At 38.4% G+C, this 18,433-nt stretch overlaps 1 protein-coding gene across 1 annotated transcript; it reads right to left on the reverse strand.

Moving 5' to 3' along the window:
- Positions 1-316: 316 nt before the first annotated feature.
- Positions 317-17,577, reverse strand: sin3aa (SIN3 transcription regulator family member Aa). Its single transcript, XM_077210177.1, has 21 exons — positions 17,498-17,577; positions 15,061-15,270; positions 13,628-13,813; positions 13,414-13,520; positions 12,282-12,558; positions 10,209-10,454; positions 9,949-10,101; positions 8,523-8,678; positions 8,298-8,387; positions 8,073-8,191; positions 7,668-7,878; positions 7,401-7,517; positions 7,054-7,292; positions 5,566-5,749; positions 4,884-5,466; positions 4,532-4,701; positions 3,580-3,753; positions 3,404-3,496; positions 2,814-2,905; positions 2,499-2,694; positions 317-1,857 (listed from the first exon to the last, which is right to left on the reverse strand). Exons 2-21 carry the CDS (start codon positions 15,238-15,240, stop codon positions 1,627-1,629), a joined length of 3,804 nt encoding a protein of 1,267 aa, XP_077066292.1. The 5' UTR covers positions 15,241-15,270; positions 17,498-17,577; the 3' UTR covers positions 317-1,626.
- Positions 17,578-18,433: the final 856 nt, after the last annotated feature.

Consider the following 18,433-nt stretch of genomic DNA (forward strand, 5'->3'; position numbering starts at 1 on the left):
GAGAATGAATTATCAAAGATTTACTGCCATTGTGGGAGTAATATGTAATCATGTAATCAATCAAAAAGTAACTAGTCTGATTACAAATATTTAAAAATGTAATATAATTACATGTACTTAATTTTTGGATATATATATATATAATATATATAAACAATAATCACCTTGTTTACATATTGAAACCATAGACTGATAGAAACTCTGAGCATTAGCTTATCGCCCCCTGGAGGCCACAGAAGATAACTACAGCCCGATTACCGACTAAACATGAAGCAAATATATGATACACGTTAGAAGAAAAAGAACAAGCCAGATGTTTATGCTACAAATGTAATTTTTATTAATTTAAATATTATGCAAATAAAGGGTCTATAATGATCCACAGAAAAGACATGCTTTGTGACTCATTTTTAAAATGTGTATATATATTTATATTTAGATTTGTCCAGCAGAAATCTATCCAGAGTGGAGACTGAAATCTCTGACAACGATAAAGAAGACCTTTACATTCATAAGAGTTGTGTCTGCGCGTGTTTGCCAGAGGACACAGCTGAAGGTTTATCCAAAAACGGTCAGTGATAAAAGTGTACAGAAACGAGATCCATTTTCAAACTTCAAAAATTAAAATGCTTTTCTTTTTTTTTTTTCTTATAAAAACGTCCATTTCAAAAACAAGAACCTGGATACATTTCTACTTAGCAAAGTAACATTTTTACTAATAAAAAAAGAAAAGGAAAAAGAGAAAATAGAATAGAAAAGGAAACGCACAAAAGGAGAAAGAAAACAAACCGACCTTAATAATCAACTCCCTTTGGTAAAAACTGCAATAAACTGTCTTGCATTTGTCATTGTTTTCCATGTGGTTTTCGCTTCTTTCTCCCCAAACGCCACAGTAAAGCACTAAACACAACACACTTCTGGCATAAAAAGGTCTGGCGATATTTACACTATATTTACAAATCTGTTGAACTGTGTGTGTGTGTGGTTCACAGGTCATGTTTGCTGTAAGCTGGTATATGGTGCAGAAATAAGTGTGTTTTCTGATTCATATCATACCTTCATGCAGGCCTTAGATTTTTATTGCTGTCGCATTTATATTTTTTGGCTTTTTATTTTTTTAAAGTAAAAACTAAATTTGTTCAGTCTAATATTACAATGCAAGATTCGCACCTTAGATCTTTGTTCTTCTAAATGATGTGGCAGAATAAATCTCTGGAAGTTACGCTAAAGTTAAGTGCACTTATGCCCGAAACGCTTTAGTTGTGTTTTCCTAAAAAGTCTTATATCTTTTCCGCCACAGAGTTACTCGGATCTGCTGCCTGTGAAGTTTTAACTATCAAAAACCAGGGAACACACTCGACTTGCGAAATCCAATATATATATATATATATATATATAAGATCGGTGGGCTGGTTTACTGTAAGAGCTGTGCTGATTGGTCCGGGCTGGGTTGACTGACAGGTCTTCAACCCCATGTTTTTTGGCACTGGGAGACCTGCATTTCTGCAGGAACAGCTTATAAAAAAAAAAGGACAAAAAAACACTGTTAAAAATCTCACGTGGGTCGGCGTCACATGACAGTTGAGCTGTCACGTCATCGCTGAGCTCCGCCCCTGTCTGCTGATGTCACTGGTTCTTGTGGGCACTGCCGTACTTGACTCTGTACTTATTAACGCGCTGAAAGTGAAGGATCTCGGGGTCACAGGAGGTGGTGCAGGGCAGCAGTCCCTCCCGCCCTTCTCCCATGAGCCACTTGCTGGTTTCAGCAGCCATGTCTCTGGTCACATGCTCCTTCGCCCAGCGCTGAGTCCAGGCGTGAAACCGCTGGTGCAGACGCGTGCTTACGCGCTCGTGAGACTGAGAGAGAGAGAGAGAGAGAGAGAGAGAGACAGAGAGAGAGAGAGAGAGAGAGAGAGAGAGAGAGAGAGAGAGAGAGAGAGAGAGAGAGAGAGAGAGAGAACGAGTGTGAGAACGGAGAGTCGCTGTGCTGATTTTCACAGCCAATACATTTTTAAATGCGAAAATTATTTTTCAATTCTGGGATATAGCTTGACAAAAACTCTAATGTTTCAAATAAAGACATCTATTTTGTTGACTACCAAAAACAAGGATACATTTATATTGCATATAATTGCAATATGAGAATGTATTTAACTATATTTCTTATAAATATTATGAATAGAATAATATATATATATATATATATATATATATATATAATATATATACTAATAATAATACAAACAATACTATTAATATAAATATTACAAACAATATGCAATTTAGTAAAAACGTTACCAAGCTTAGGCATTATGGGTGTCACTTTGTTTAAATAAAAGAGGTATTCAATTACATTTTAAATACTCAAATGAACATTAAAAATAGTCTCAAAAAATGGTTCCTCTGTATTAGACACATTCCTGTTGTGAGCGACAATCAGTGTTGGCCCATATCGAAAACTGTGATTGAAACTGTTCTTGGTGTGTGTGTGTGTTTACCTGGTGGGCTCTCTGTAGCGCCGTGCGTCTGTACATATAATCTTCTGATTTGAAGACATACACCATTTTATAGGAGTTGAGTTTGAACATGCACTCCATCTTCATGCTGTCCGAGCTTTCTTTTCTGCCTCCATCCTTCACCTCCTTCTCCTGAGACTCACAGTCACGCTGACACTTACGGATCCGCCGCAGGTTCCTACACAAACACAGGAGGATGGTGATGACAAACCTCCATCAACTTCTCTGCTGCATGAAAACAGTCGGGACGCTGAGATTCAGTGTTCAGGGGTCAGAGGTCAGGCATCACAAACACACCTTGGCAGGAACACAGGCTTCTGAGACAGATGCTCCCTCACGTCTGGAGATGTGAAATCCGACAGATACCGCATAACGTAATCCGACCAGCGCTGCACACGTGAGCATGACAACAGGACAAATGTATTACATTTTGAAGACATTTTACTAAACCATGTTATTTTAGTAGCTACATGCTATTTTTTATACATAAATATACACACACACACAAGTATATATATATATATATATATATATATTAATACTTTAAATTAGTTCTTATTTTTTCATTTTTTTCTTTTCCATAACAAATTTAGTTTAAAATTTTAAGTTTCTTGAACAACTCGCTGAAACAATATTAGTTATTTCAGTTAGTTATTTTTATTCAAGTAATGAAAATGCTTTAGTTATTTTTAATTAAATTTGTTCTGTTTTTATTTATTTATTATTTGTTTCTGTATTTTTTATTATTACTTCATTTAAATGTTTTAAATGATTATTCTATTTTTAAATTACTACAATAATCAAATTCTTTACAGACAGACCAGCAGAAATTGATGCAAACGTCCACAAGTCTGCCATTCTAAGTATGATCTGTGAATGAAGCTCACCTCGATTTCCATTGGCCCCTCTGAGTTGTCCTCCTCCGCGTCCAGCAGCTCCACACTGAGCTGAACATTCCCTCGGTTCTTCATAAACATTAACTATAGTGAGAGAAAGAGAGATTAAAGACTCTTAATACTGTAATGCTTGCCGTCAGGCTCTACTGTTGCTGCAGCTACACTACCTTAAAGCAGTTCTCGTCGGACATGAGCTGCTCGGCTCTGCGCTGGTAAGATGTTTCCGCCGGGGCCCTTGTGCTCTGCGTGAGCAGAGATCCACCTGTGGCTGAGTGACTGCTCTCACTCAGGTACAGTTCTGTGACCTGAATACAGATCTCCTCACTCACTATGTGCTGTAGCTACAGAAAGAGACAGAGAGAAAAGGAGATTTATAGATTCTAAAAGGCAAATCAAGGATTTGAATATCGTTAACAAATCCATTTTCTGTGATCTAATGACACATTACACTATGAAAATATTCTGTAACTTCAAAACTACCTCAAGTTATATATATATATATATATATATATATATATAGCTTCACTTCATAAGGCCTTTATTAACCCTCTGGAAACGTATGAATTACTTTTATGATGGATGGCTGCAAAATCTCATCCCCCATTCACTACCATTATACAGCTTGGAAGAGCCAGGATCTTTTTTTAAAATATATCTCCGATTGTGTTCGGCTGAAAGAAGATAGTCATATACACCAAGGATGACTTGAGGGTGAGTAAATCATGGGATCATTTTCATTTTTGGATTAACTAACCCTTTAAAGCCATGTTTATTTCATCTGTCTCTTTATTCTATTGTATTTCTTTGTGCTATAGTTCGCCATTTGTTTATTTGTTCTTATTTTATTACTGACTGTTTACTTGTCTTTTTTTAATGTAGTTCAACCATTCAAATAAAGCCTGTGCTATGTGTTAGCTATTACAACAAAATGACCCAAATTATCCAAGAATTATGAGATAAATTATCTGTATGGCAAAATATATGGCGGTTTTCCCCCTGGTATCGAATATTGATATTTTTCAAGGTATCACATCGAACTTAAAAACACCTGTATCGTGACAACACTAGGCATGACATGCAAAATCATTATATAATGTAAGTGGATTTGGGCAGACGGACCTGTCTGACTATGTTCTGGATGAGTTTGTCCAAGGTGAAGGCGATGTAGGCATGGATGGTGAACATCTCTCGGAGAGAGTCCTCATATTGAGATGCCTCCAGATTCCCATCCAGCAGATTACGCACCATCTCCAGAAACGCAGAGTAATAATCCTCCACTTCTATGTCCACTGAAAGATAGAGAAAATTACTTGAAATCAGCTACATTCACCACACTTTAAGAGTCAACATGAAATAAAAACCCTAAGAACTACTTTCTTAATAAATGTTCCTGTCTAATAATGCACGATTAATCAGTTATCCTGATGAAGACAAATGTTTAAGCTAGCGGTAAAAACGTTTCGTTACTCACTGGGCTCCTTCAGACGCAGCTGGATCGCGGTGTTTTCGTTTTTGTCTCGTTTGAGTCCGAGCACTTCCCTCTCCCACTCGCGCTCCCTCAGGTCCTCTTCGATCTGTCGCTCGGCCTGCGCGTAGAGCCGCAGCAGACGCGAGCACAGGGTTTGGTGCAGCCGGACAAAGATGTACCAGTTGTTATTCACATAGAACAGATTATATGCGTCCTCGCAGGAGCGAAGCCGCTGAGCCGTGGATGTGCTGAACAGCAGTTTGGTCTTTGTCGGGCTGCCACTAACTCCTCCTGCCAGCCCGTTGTGCTTCTTCGACGCCCCCTCGTCGAGGTCCACGTCTTCCTCATCGTCTTCCTCCTCGGCGTCCGACAACACCCCTCGCTGGGAGAACAGCATGTCGGGGATGAAGTGGTAGATGATCTGCTTAATCTTGTACTTGTCCTCTTTGTTGATGCTGCCCTGGCGTTTCACGTGGTGGATGATGAGCGCAGCCGCGTCCTCTAGAATCTGACGGTCCTCGTAGGTCACTGTCAGTTGAGGCCCACTAACAGATGTGGTGTTGTCTTCAGAAGCCTGTTCCTGCCGCTAAACAAACACACAACCATCAATCATGTGCTGCAATCTCATCTCTCTGGAGAGAAACAAACCGTTTTACCGTCCTCTAGAGGATAAAGAGCATCTCACCTCATCAAAGATGCTCTCGATCTCGTTGAGAAGCGTTTTAGAGCGCAGCACCTTAGTGTCGTTCTGCTTGAAGTTAATGCCTTGATGGTCCAGAGATTTCAGGTAATATTTTTCATTCTGCTCTCTCCAGATCTTGTTAAAACCCCTTTGAGCTTCACGCCACTCTTCCTCCTTCAGCTTTAGCCTGAGGCGGACATGTAATATTTGTTAAAATAACTGGACTACAACATTAACAAATGTAACAGAACAATAACCATAAAAAAAAAACTTTAATAGCTAAAATGGGCTGTCTCTAGATATTGGAAACAGTAAATGAAAAACAAATATTGGTAAAAAATAAATAAAATAGAATCTTTGAAAAAGTTGGTCAACCACTAAAGCATGTTTGGAAACCCCCACACTGGTCAACCACTAATTTTAATAAAATAAAATAAAATAAAATATATCCAATGTAAAAACACAAACCCACAACTGCTAAATAAGTGCTGGGGCAGTTTTATAAAACAAATTAGTTGTCTAAAAGTAAATTAGCCCGTATGTTCCCTGACATTGATCCAAGCTGCGACAAGTGTCATGTAGAACCGGCTAATTTAACTCATATGTTCTGGACTTGTCCCGCTTTATCTCTTTTCTGGGAGTCGGTTTTTGACTCACTTTCCGCTATTACTTCAGTCAATATCCATCCCTCTCCGCTAATCGGCTTGTTTGGAGTTTTACCTCCTAATTACTCATTGCCGTCTCATTTCGCAGAGTTGGTAGCTTTTCTTACACTGCTAGCGAGACGTTGCATTTTGATGAACTGGAAGGGTCCTCGAGTCCCTTCTCATAATGGGTGGATAAAAGATGCCTTATTTTTTGTTAAATTGGAAAAAATTAAACACTGCCTTCTTGGTTCCATGATTAAATTTTCAAGAATTTGGTTACCCTTTTTTGAGCATATTAAATCTCTGCAACTGGACGGAGTCTCAATTGACTGACTGACCACCCAACCCTGCACTTTCAGTGGTTTTTCAGTTTTCAACTGGTATTATCGTTAGCAGCACACATTACTTTCTAAGTTTTGAGGTCACTCAACTTTACTTGCTGGACCTAGTTAAGGCTGACCTTGTCCTATTTCTGTATTATGACATAAAGCTCCGTTATATATTATATACTATACTAAACCTGTTAGTACTGGCAGGGATTTTGTGTTGGTGTTTTTGTATTAATGTTTTTATTTTTATGTCTGTTTTTTTTGTGTGGTTTTTATTATATTATTATTTTTTTATATTATTTTTTATATTGATTGTTTGTCTTTGGTGTTGTGAAAAATTCAATAAATAAATCATATATAAAACAAATTGATTAAAATAAAATTGACCAACCACAAATTTTTAATAATGCAATAAATTGCTGCATAATATATTTCTGAACTACTTGCAGCACTCTGAAACAGGAGTAATTAGCCCTTTGGACGGATGCTCATTTATAGCGTTTATTCTCTCTAACCTCTTGAGTACAATGGGAACAGACACTGCCGGATTCTTCTTCAGTCCATCGATGATGTCCAGAGCTTTGTCTCCATATATCCTCTGGATGGCTTTCCTGTGGATGATCTCAGAGCCGCCGCCCAGAGTGTTGTCCAGCCGGAATTTCGCCTGCTCTTCTGCAGACATTCGAGAAAGCTTCTTCTGAACCGCCTCCAGAACACGGATGGCGGCCAGGTTGGTTTCCAAGACGACATCCAGCTAGAGGGAGGAGTTGACGACATCATTAGCAAGAATTACACAGAGAAATATATATATATATTTTTTTAAACCAAGCAGAACCGGTAACCTCGTGTGTGGAAGTCTCACCTCGAATCGCTCGTCCTCACACCTGTACATGTGTTCTTCATACTGAGTCTTCTTGGAGCTCACAAAGGTAGAGTCCTCGGACCAGGAGGGGAAGGAAACCCAGGTATTATTCAGCACCTGATGCATCCACAAAGAACCAGCGTAAATAAAGTGTTTCTTCAGAAAAACTTGCATAATATGATGCATTTCTGAGTCAAACAATATTCAATGGGAAATAAAAATGGCATCTGGTGATCTAATGAAGGTGATGGGTTTTGGCTCTCGTACCTCTCTACAGAGTGATGTTCTCCCGGTACATTTGGGCAGCTGGTAGCTCTTGGGTAAAGCTCGGTAACTAGAGCCCAGGCGCTTGCATGAAGCGTAGTCAATTTCCATGGCAATTCCTTCAGTGGCTCTTTCTTTTGGGTACGTCTCCAAGTGAGACATCTCCTTATATCCAAGGAAGTTCTTAAACCAAGTGAACAGCTCAGGAAATTTGCTGGGGGGAAAATGGCTAATTATTGCCAAGAATCACACAAACTCTATACTGCAAAATAACTGCTGGGGGCAGCTTTGTTAAATTAAAAAATAATATTAATGTTTTTGGAGATGGTGAGAACTGAGGGAAAAACAATAGAGTGCCATAATGTATAAATAAATAAAATAATACACATCAAATTAAACTGAACTTACCCCAGGAATGGAACCACAAGTTGAACCAGCTCAGCACGAGAAATGATTTCCTCATTAAAAATGATTAGGCACCGGAGGAAGTTGTCATAGGCTTCAGCACTTCGCAAAGCTTTCCGCACCTAAGAAAAGATAAATAATTTCAGTCACTATTGGAAATGTTAACATTTGAGATAAAATGACCTGCTTATTAAATCAACATCACTACATCAAACCAGAGCAACTCACTTTGTCAAAGAAAAGAGATTCTGTTCCTCCGCTGTGTTTGCCAGCCTCAGTCGCCAATGAATCTTTCAGATTCATTAACTTGAGCTTTTTCTAAAAAAAAAGAAAAAAGGGGGGAATAAATTGAGAAATCAAGAAAGTTATAAGAGTTAAGTTTTATCAGCAAGCAAAAAGGGTGACACCCCAAAAACGATGAAAATCCTTCAATATAACTGAAATGTGAAATACCTTCACAGGTGGGGTGACGGCTGTAGTCGGATGTTTGTATTTCTGGCAGCCGTTCTGATTGGGCCGCTGCTTGTTATTGAGCTGCGGTTTCTTGACCGTTCCACCGGGATCATTACGCATAGCTTCGGCCTTCTCCGCTACAGTCTTCCCCAGCAGCTAAAGTTCAAAGCAGGGCAATAATAGTTTAACTAAAACCATACAAAAAAAATCAGGTTTTCGTTAACTGAAATAAAATATTAAAATTAAACATTTAATTTTAGCCAGGGAAACATTTGCCAAAAAAGAAAAAAACATTTCCCATTTTAATTTTGTTTATTTTGCACTAAAATAACTCAAACGGAAATAAATATTTAAAAAACTATACAGAAATATTTAAAAAAGAAATAATAAAAATAACACAAAGAAGACTCCAATGAAAACTAATTTTAAATAAAATATTAGTAAAAACTATAATAGTATCTCAATGATACTAAAATGACAGCAAAAGTGTGAATGACCATTAAAGGGGCTACATGTAAGAATTTTCATCTATTGATCGCTATTATTTATTGCTAATGTGTGAACAGCTTACACTAAAACTTAAACAACCCCTTCCCTAACTTCATAGGTTGTCTTTGAAAGCCTGTAGACTCATTTTAATGTGAAGGACTCTTCATATAAAACGTTTTTTTACCAGGAATATAAAAAATATGTGACGTTTACGTGCGCTCTTAAAAGCCTCTCTTCCATTTCAATGACACATGAAATGAATGCTGAAAGAGCTATACTGTACTGTAATGTCAGTGTCATGCAAAGAAATGGGATTAATTCAAACTATAGTCTCACATAGCCAAATCTATAAACTCTATAGTCTCAAATATACTTTATAATTTTATTTAGCTCATCTGTCGACATGATGCCAGTGAATTGCAGAGCTTGTGCAAACATTTCCACATCGCTATGATCAGATGCTTCCTTAACTACTGCTTTCTCACAGCTGTCATTTTTGCTATTGAGTGGAAAGCGCGCAGCACAAATGAACACATTCATCTGGACAACGCTCTCAGGAGTGTGAACAGTGCCTGGATGTTCATTAACAATAAGTCGCTGCAAATTAAGGTATTTCCAATTTCTTTTACCCCTAATCGAAGAATGAAAACAAATTTTGCCGTGAGTATATCAGGGCCTTGAATCACATTCAGTCTCTTATGCAAGAGCAATAAGTTGCTGCCCACAGTTCATTTAACGGCCTTTACTAATAACAAGGGTTTCTGAATTATACATATAGCCCCTTTAAGACATTACTTCGTTTCAATTAAATCGATGCTAAACATCAGAAAGTGACATCTTTCAGTTATAGAAATTCAAAAAGTTTTGGATTCGATTCAGAGATTCTAAAACTGGAGTAATGCATCGATCTAGTGGGCGGAGTCAGACACAAACTCACCACAGAGCTGTTGGCATCTGGCAGGAACTGCCCGAACTCGGAGAGCAAATCTTCCTGGTTTTTGAAGAGTTGGGCCACCTCAGCGTAAACTTCCTGCTCGGTCAGGACCGGGGTGTAGCTCCCACCGGCTTCTTTAGCATTACGCTGCTCCTTCTGATTAACAAAACAAGTATATGAGATATTTGTGAATTGATTGTAAATTATAATTTATTTGTGTATGAATTTTATTTGAAGAGTTTTAAGTGTTTGTCTGGCTTGACCTGGTATTTGTGCAGGATCTCGAGGAAGGATTTGTAGATGTTGGGCTGGCCCTGGAAGCGATTCTTAATCTTGTTGACGTAGTTAATGGCGTGGTTGAACTCCACGGGCTGGTTCTGCAGTGGTGGTGCGGTGGGCGTGGTGGTGATGGGTGTGTGGGGCTGAAGCGGTGGTGAACGCGGGGAAGCGTACGGATGGATGGACGGATTGGGAACACTGCTCGGAGCCGGAGCTGGAGGTTGCAGCGGCTGTACAGAGAGAAATTTAAAAAACAAAATCATTGATCCTGATCAGGACTAAATAACACTAACCTTCTACATGTTTTTCTGATGCAAGACTTTTATTTTGAAAGACGTGTGTGAAAGCTGTTGACTCTTCTGTCAGACAAAGCACATTTTTCCATTGCTTTTTTATTTAAACACGCACTAGGCGGATGTGTTGACCAGTGCATCTTTTGTAGTGTCTCATGCATGACACAGCGTTTTAAAACGCAGGTCTCAAGTTAAAAAAGTTAAACTTAATTATTTATTTTTTAAAATCAAGTCTATAACTTGCAGGGGGGGGGGGGGTTTCATTCCACTGACCGGCATCTCGCATTGTCCTGATTCAGTATCTGCTGTCAAATGACCTATTGTCAGGCTATATATCAGAATCATAACTCTTAAATTTTCAATATTTCCTAGTTATTAAAATCAAAAGTTGTGTCTGTTAATATTATCTAACGGATCTGAGCTATCATGAACAAACAATGAACAGTTGTATTTTCATTGTCCGGTGTAAACAAAGATTAATAATACGGTAACAAATTTATTCAGGAACAGGGAGCGTTATAATAACTTAGACTACCGTTCTGGAAAGGTTCTCTCAAAGTTATAGACAAATGTTCGTCCAGTAACGTTACCAGAACTTTTGTTCAAAGTTATCAGGGGCCTGTTGCACCAGCTGTGAGGAAGTTACAACTTAGCCTAGTTTAGACGTAAATGGGCACTAAGTTATAACTTACACTACTAAATATTTTTTGCGATGCCCCATTAAAGGCAGGGTAGGTGATTTGTTCCAGAATTTCTTTTTGCTATGCTGGTTGAAAGTCTTTTCACATCCTAATAGCAATCACTAAGTTAAGTGGTCTAAATACATTTATACGTATATATACAGTATATATAATCTGTGGAAGGCGTAGGACCATAAAATGTTCGTCCAATCATTGCATTCGGATACCATGTCCTACCTGCCTGTCAATGTATGTATTTTCATACCTTCACGCACCTGCTCGCGCAGACATCACATGTCATCAGTTTCATGTTTCATGCTATGCAGAGTTAGACAGACGTCAGTCACAGAGCACCGCAAAAGTTACCTTGTTGGGGCCGGTTTACACAGAACGTGTTTCTTTTGTGGTTAAAATTCCGAGCATCCAACATCATAGTTACGTTGTTACATACGCGTTACGTCGTGTGTTAGCTTGGAAGGATTTGCATGCAAGTGTGATGTACATGTCCATAAGTTTTATTAACAAAACCTGTGCTGTCTGTGTTTTTAATGTTAAACAAAAGACAAAATCACTCACTTCTCTTGACTGAATAACTTTAGTAGTTTTATTAAGAATCAATGTATATTTAAAACATGCAGTGAAGACTATGGAGTGTTTTAAAGTTTAACTCAGGGTTTAATGACTATTTTGACAAGTGGGTGTTTAATGCAATACTGTGTTTTAAATTGTGCAAATCGGCTTGTTCCAGTCTGGATATTCTCGATATTACATCTCAAAATTGGGAAGATGATCGCGATTTAGATTGTGGATCGTGATTGTCTGTTACAAGATCGTGATACGAAATTTTGGGAAAATCGCCCACGCCTAGCTGAGTCTTTGTTTCATATCAATAGTAACAAAGCTTATTGCAATAATTGGATGGTAGGCACACTATAAATAATGTTTAGTGAAATTTCTTCAAGCATCATCTGAAAACAGCACAGAGTATATGACTGATTCTTGAGATTTAAGTATCTATCGTTCGATTTAGAAAAATCGGAAAATCTGTATTTTCAATTCGTGAATTTTCAGCCCTTGTGAATACCTTGCTTTTCGGCGTGGGTTGGGCGGGAGGTGTGGATGCCAGGCTGGGAGGGTTTGTGTGGATCTGGATCTGGTGCTGCTGCGGCTGGACGGAGATGCCGTGAGGTATGATGTGTGGGTTCTCACCGGGCACAGTCACGTTAACCAGGTCATTGTCCTTGTATCTTGTAACTTCGATCTTGTATCCCGGTGGAAGAAATGTGTTAAACCCCATAATGAGATCAGGGTGACCCTTAAAGAGCTGAGACACCCTGCTGATTACGCCCGGGGTGTCAATACTGCAGAATAAGAGAGAGAGAGAAAAAGCATTTGTAATTATTAATTATGATAAAACATTTCTCAGTGAAACAGAACATTGTGGGAACGAATGTAGGGAAGGACTTGAGTGTGAGAAGAGGACAAGGACAATACATGCATAATGGTTTATATTATGTTTCTCCGCTTACATGGCCTTTTGGGGCCAGTAAGTTTTTTTTATTTTTTTAAATAACACTTTTCATCAACAAAGGATGCATTCAATTGATCAAAAGAGAAAGTAAAAATATTTATAATGCGTTTCAAAAGATTCCTATTTCAAATAAATGTTCTTTTGAACTTTCTATTAATCAGAGAATCTTGGTAAAAAAAAAAAAAACATTAGCTTCTCCACAAAAATATTAAGCACCACAACTGTTTTCAACATTGATAATAATAATAAATGTTTCTTGAGCAGCTAATCATCATATTATAATGATTTCTGAAGGATCATGTGACACTGAAGACTGGAATAATGATGCTGAAAATTTAGCTTTGATCACAGGAATAAAATACATTTTAAAAAACATTTATAAAGAAAAGTTATTTTAATTGTAATACAGTAATGTTATTTGTATGTAATGTATTTTTGATCAAATAAGTGCTGCCTTAGAGAGCATAAGATACTTCTTTTAAAAACATTTAAAAAATCTTACGACCCCAAATTTGTAAGTGTAATTTCTTATTATTTTGTTGTTATTTATATTAAAAATAAAGGGTCAATTTGTTAGGTATAATAGCATACAGTAAATAGTAAAGTGAATAGTGATATTTTACTAGTTCAATAGCATCAACTAATAAAATTGTATCATGACAATCCTACATGTGAATGAACTCACCTCTGAGACTTAAACTCTTTCATAATATCCAAGAAATCATTGTAGACCTGTGGCTGATTGCCAAACTGGAGCTTCACCTGGTCCAGGTAAGACAGGGCATCCTCCACCTGCGATAGTGAAAACAACAATCCAGTTTATCTCACGCACACAGCTGCCACTGCAGGATCGTATTTGCTAGACTCCAAAACGAGCCACACACAGCGTCCCGTCCCACCTTGAGTCTCTGGAACTGCTGTTGGCCCTGTGCGGATGCAGAGGGTGTGGGCGGGTGGGCGTGAACCTGCACCGGCGCAGGACCGTGGGCCTGGACCACTGCTGGACCATGATGGTGAGCCACGCTGTGGACCGCCGGACTGGGAGTGTGAACATGACCACTTGAGCTTTGGGCCACTGTGGACACCTGAAAATGGAAATGGTGCAGTGCTCTAATTAATAATGACGATGTTTCATACTCATAACAAATCCAACTAAATAGGCAAGAATATTTATTTTGACCTCACTGAAGGTGAAATGTTTCTGATTATATGTGACGCTTAACATGCAGCAATGTGGAGCAAGACACTGAAACTGTGTGTACATATATACAGTAGTCAACATTTGAAGTGGATCAAAGCCTTTCATCAAGGTTATACATGAATTTTGAACAATACCCGTTATTGTCTTAGGACAACTTTGATTAACTTTTTTGATCCACTTCAAATGTTGACTACTGTGTATATATATTATTCCAGCTGAAGGCTCATATTTTCTGTCTATAGTTTTACTCTATGAACAATTATGTTTTTTCTGCATTATTTTAGCAATTCCCAAATCATTTTTGTTACTTAAAATATAAAACACAAACTTATTTAATTTCAGCTAGTTCAAGGCAACATTTCTCATTTTTTATTTAGTTTAACTATACAAAATTTAAATATGAATTAAAAATGTATAAAAATTATACAGACATATTATTGAAGAAAGATAACAAAATTACTAAAACCTTAACCAAATTAAAATAAAAACAAAAAACATAACAATAAATATAAAAACTATAATTGAATCTATAAAACAAAAATTTAATTTGTTATTTAAATTGAATTAAATAACAGCAAGGTAAAACGGTAACACTTTAATTTACAGTGTCCTTGTTACATATACTTACCATAGTAATAACAGTAAATTATGCATAATTGCGTAAAAATAACCCTCAACCTAATCCTACCCTAACCCTATAGTAAGTACATGTAGTTGCTTGATATTATTCAGTACATAAATATATAATTACACTGTAACAATAAAATTTGAGTGGGATTAAGTGGGAACTCATTCCTAGGAGCAATAGACCTTAAACACCAGGAAAAAAACAACAGTTTTTGCGGTAGCCCTGTACATTTCTATGGCATCACTGTTGAAGAGTAATTATCTGGTGAAGTGGATAGACTTATTGTAGAGTTTAGGAAAGTTATCATGAGCATTGTAAAGCGGATGTCCTAACAAAGGTCAGTTAGACCGGGATGATTTTAAAATGAGTGGTTCATTCATAAATCCATTAGATCTTATCTTTGTGGAAATATAAACCTGAAGACAGAACACAACAAGTGCGGCGCAAAAAATACGTGGGGCTACATAAGCTCTATAATGCATCATGATGGCGAGTGTCCATACCTGGTATGTCTGGGGAACAGGGTACTGTATTCCTGGAGTGGGCTGCATGCCGTCAGCCACAGCCTCGAATACGGCAGGCGCTGGGGCAAGAACCCTGTGCTGGAAGCCCTCGGCGCTGCCGGGAAGCCGGCGTTGTTGTGGGATGAACACTGGCTCCTGATCCTCTAAACACCTCCTCATGCTGTACTCATATTCAGAGGGCACTAAGACCTGAAATAGACAACACAAAGAAACCAACTTAAGAAAAAACATGATTTGGCTGCAGTCCAAACCATCAGCAACAGGAGATCAACTAGTTTAGATTAATATGAGTAATATCCACAAAATGTATATACAAATGTGTATGGTGATTATATAAAATGTAAATATACATGAGCAATAGTGTCTCTATATTTAAATGTCCGTGCAGTGTGTATACATGTGCATGGTGTGTGCATACATGCGTGTATATATATATATATATATATATATATATATATATATATATATATATATATGGAGTGTGTATATACATGTGGTTGGTGTGTGTGCGTGCCTCTCCTGCACATGCACACCAATAATGCTAACTTGCTAACTCGCGACTAAAAGTGACAAAGTTTAGTCAGGAATTTATATTTTATGAAAGCGACTATGAAAACTAAAGGTCGGAAGTTTCAGTCTGACAGAAAACAAGCTTATTGAGGGGGAGGGGGGGATTCAGAAATACTGAATAAAACTGGTAACGTTACTTTATATCTCTGAGACTCACCCGCTTCTGTTAGCTGCGCTTACAGTACAACAAAGCTGTTAACATATCAACGAAACACTAAAACGCTGTGTGAAAATACCGATAAAACACATAAAACTGAGTTTAAAATCAACTAACGCATTAAAATCCTGTTGAAAACAAGCGGTAGGGAGGGGAGGGGCTAACTTGGGCTTTGCACACAGACTCCGCCCACTCAGTCTCTGATTGGCTCATTTCTCAGGAGACGCCATTGGGTTGTATTTTTATTGAACGTACTCAACTGTCACTCAAACAAGAAATTAACATTGTTCGGGGGTTGAGCCCTGCCACTGTTTCACACACACACACACACACACACACACACACACACACACACACACACACACACACACACACACACACACTCTCCAAAAACGGCAACTGGCTTTGCGCAGCACATCATTTTCTCTTAGACTGGTGTAGCAATCTTAGCAACGTCTGGGCTTAGCTTTATTATAACGCGCGATTACTCTGTGATATTATTAATACAATCGCGGAATTATTACATCCGAACGCTTTCACTAACTTCCTGAACTTCCTACTGAGGTTACGTCATTTGTACGCCCCCTCAGAACAGTGTTCCAATCAGAATGAGGACTTTCATTAAATAAACGCCTCTTATAGAATTCCTTGCCTCCGATTGGCCAGGCGCTCTTAGAATGCGTAAAGCATGACGTAACCCAACAGGGGCGTTTAGGCAGAGAAATCCTCGATTCCGATTAGTCGGGAGCCCCGAGAGGGCGTTATTTATGACGCAGGCTCATATTGCTATACTCCGCCCACGAGAGGCGGGGCTTAAGATAGTGCCCGGGATTCCTCGCCCCGTCCGTCGCAGTCAGAGCTGATGCGCGCGCGTGTATGCGTGCACAGCGTTTCGCCTAAATACGGACAAAACCCAATACAACCCGAAGCAAAACAGCTCAAACTGACAGAATAAACAAGTTCGGAATGATTTTCATGCAAAGCGCTGAAATATTCAGCATGTTCGCGAGCACTTTAACACGACACCGAACAAAAGATCCGTATATAAACAACATCAAACGTTTATTAGGAGCAGATTTTACGATCTCATGATTTCAGGATTAAAAGACCACATACGAATATGACACCACCAACACACACGCCTATTTCATGACATGTTGTCCTTTAGTAATCAGACCCAAAGTCAAAATGGGAACTAAAAATCTGATCGTATAAACATGGACTCTCTATGCGATCATGCGAAGATCTGAAATGAGAGATCCGATCATACATTACAACACAAACACGCCAGTTGATCTAATATTCTTTGTTTACTGGGAGACTGAAGGGGAAAATGTCTAACCGTGTTTGAGCACATCTTCCCTCCCCCTCTGAACACCAGACTGAGCTACAGATCTGTTTTCAGATCAAAAACAAGTGCTAAAAGCCCTCGTTAAAGCATCGGACACAGACGGATGGGTTTGTGTGTAATAACAGAGATACACGTTTCTTTGGGGCTTCAGTTGGCCAAAGCTTTGCCCCCTTTTCTCCCCTTAACGTGCCATGATCGAACAAACAGCCCCGATTAATACATTAAAATCTCTTGAACGACCAGCCCCTTGCAGAAAGCACTCAAACACCGACAGAAACATATAATCGATAAAAAGAGGACAACATAAATTTGTTTTCTTTTGCCCAGCTGCTACATACCTGCGAAAAAGAGCCTCGCACTCCGGATTCGTGTTTGGAACAAATAGTTGGGAACGCCCCCCTCTCCTCCCATTGGTCTACGTGACAGTATGCGTCATCTGGATTTGAATACGACCCGCCAAATCCGTAGGAACAGAGATGTACTCTGCTTTAACACACCTGTAGTATGGACCAGATGTTTTTCTTTGTAATCAATGTTTACTCTGAAAGACACTAGATGCACACAAATATGTGTTATCTGATATGAAATACGCCAAAGTAAAGCAAAATAGTAATATTTTCAAATAACGTTGTTTGAATTTAACATAGATTACATAGATGTGACTGACAGGTACTGTATGCGATTTTAAAGCTTTGTAAAGGGATAGTTCATCCAAAAATAAAAATGTTGACATTACTTTCTCACCCTCCAGTTGTTCCAAATCTATATGTGTCTTCTTTCTTCTGTTGAACACAAAATAAGACTATGAATGTTGGTAACCAGACGATAATCAAAAGGTTGACGGCATCCATTGACTTCCATATAGGAAAAAAATTATCGTCAACTGTCTGATACCAACGTTCTGTCAAATATCTTATTTTGTGTTCAACAGAAAAAAGAAACTCATACAGGTTTGGAATTACACGAGGATGAGTAAATGATGACATAATTTTCATTTTAGGGGGAAACTATCCCTTTAAAGATGTTGCAGATTCAAAATGGTATTTCTTCAGATTTTTTCAACTCTGAGGTGTGAACGACAGGGCTTTAAAACAGGGGGGTTTCATGAGACTTTAAGTTCCATTAGAACACGCCCCTCGTCAAAACCCCGCCCTCAAAATGCAGTTTTGCAAGGAACGCGGATAATGATTGACAGAGAGAGAGCGCGTTTCTGATTGGCTAAATAAGCGCGGGCCGCTCCCCTTGTTTAAAGAGTCTACGGTTGTTTCCCCCCT

This window comes from Siphateles boraxobius, unplaced genomic scaffold (assembly GCF_051911475.1).
Source record: "Siphateles boraxobius isolate OS27281-9 unplaced genomic scaffold, OSU_SipBor_1 65, whole genome shotgun sequence".
Lineage (NCBI taxonomy): Eukaryota > Metazoa > Chordata > Actinopteri > Cypriniformes > Leuciscidae > Siphateles > Siphateles boraxobius.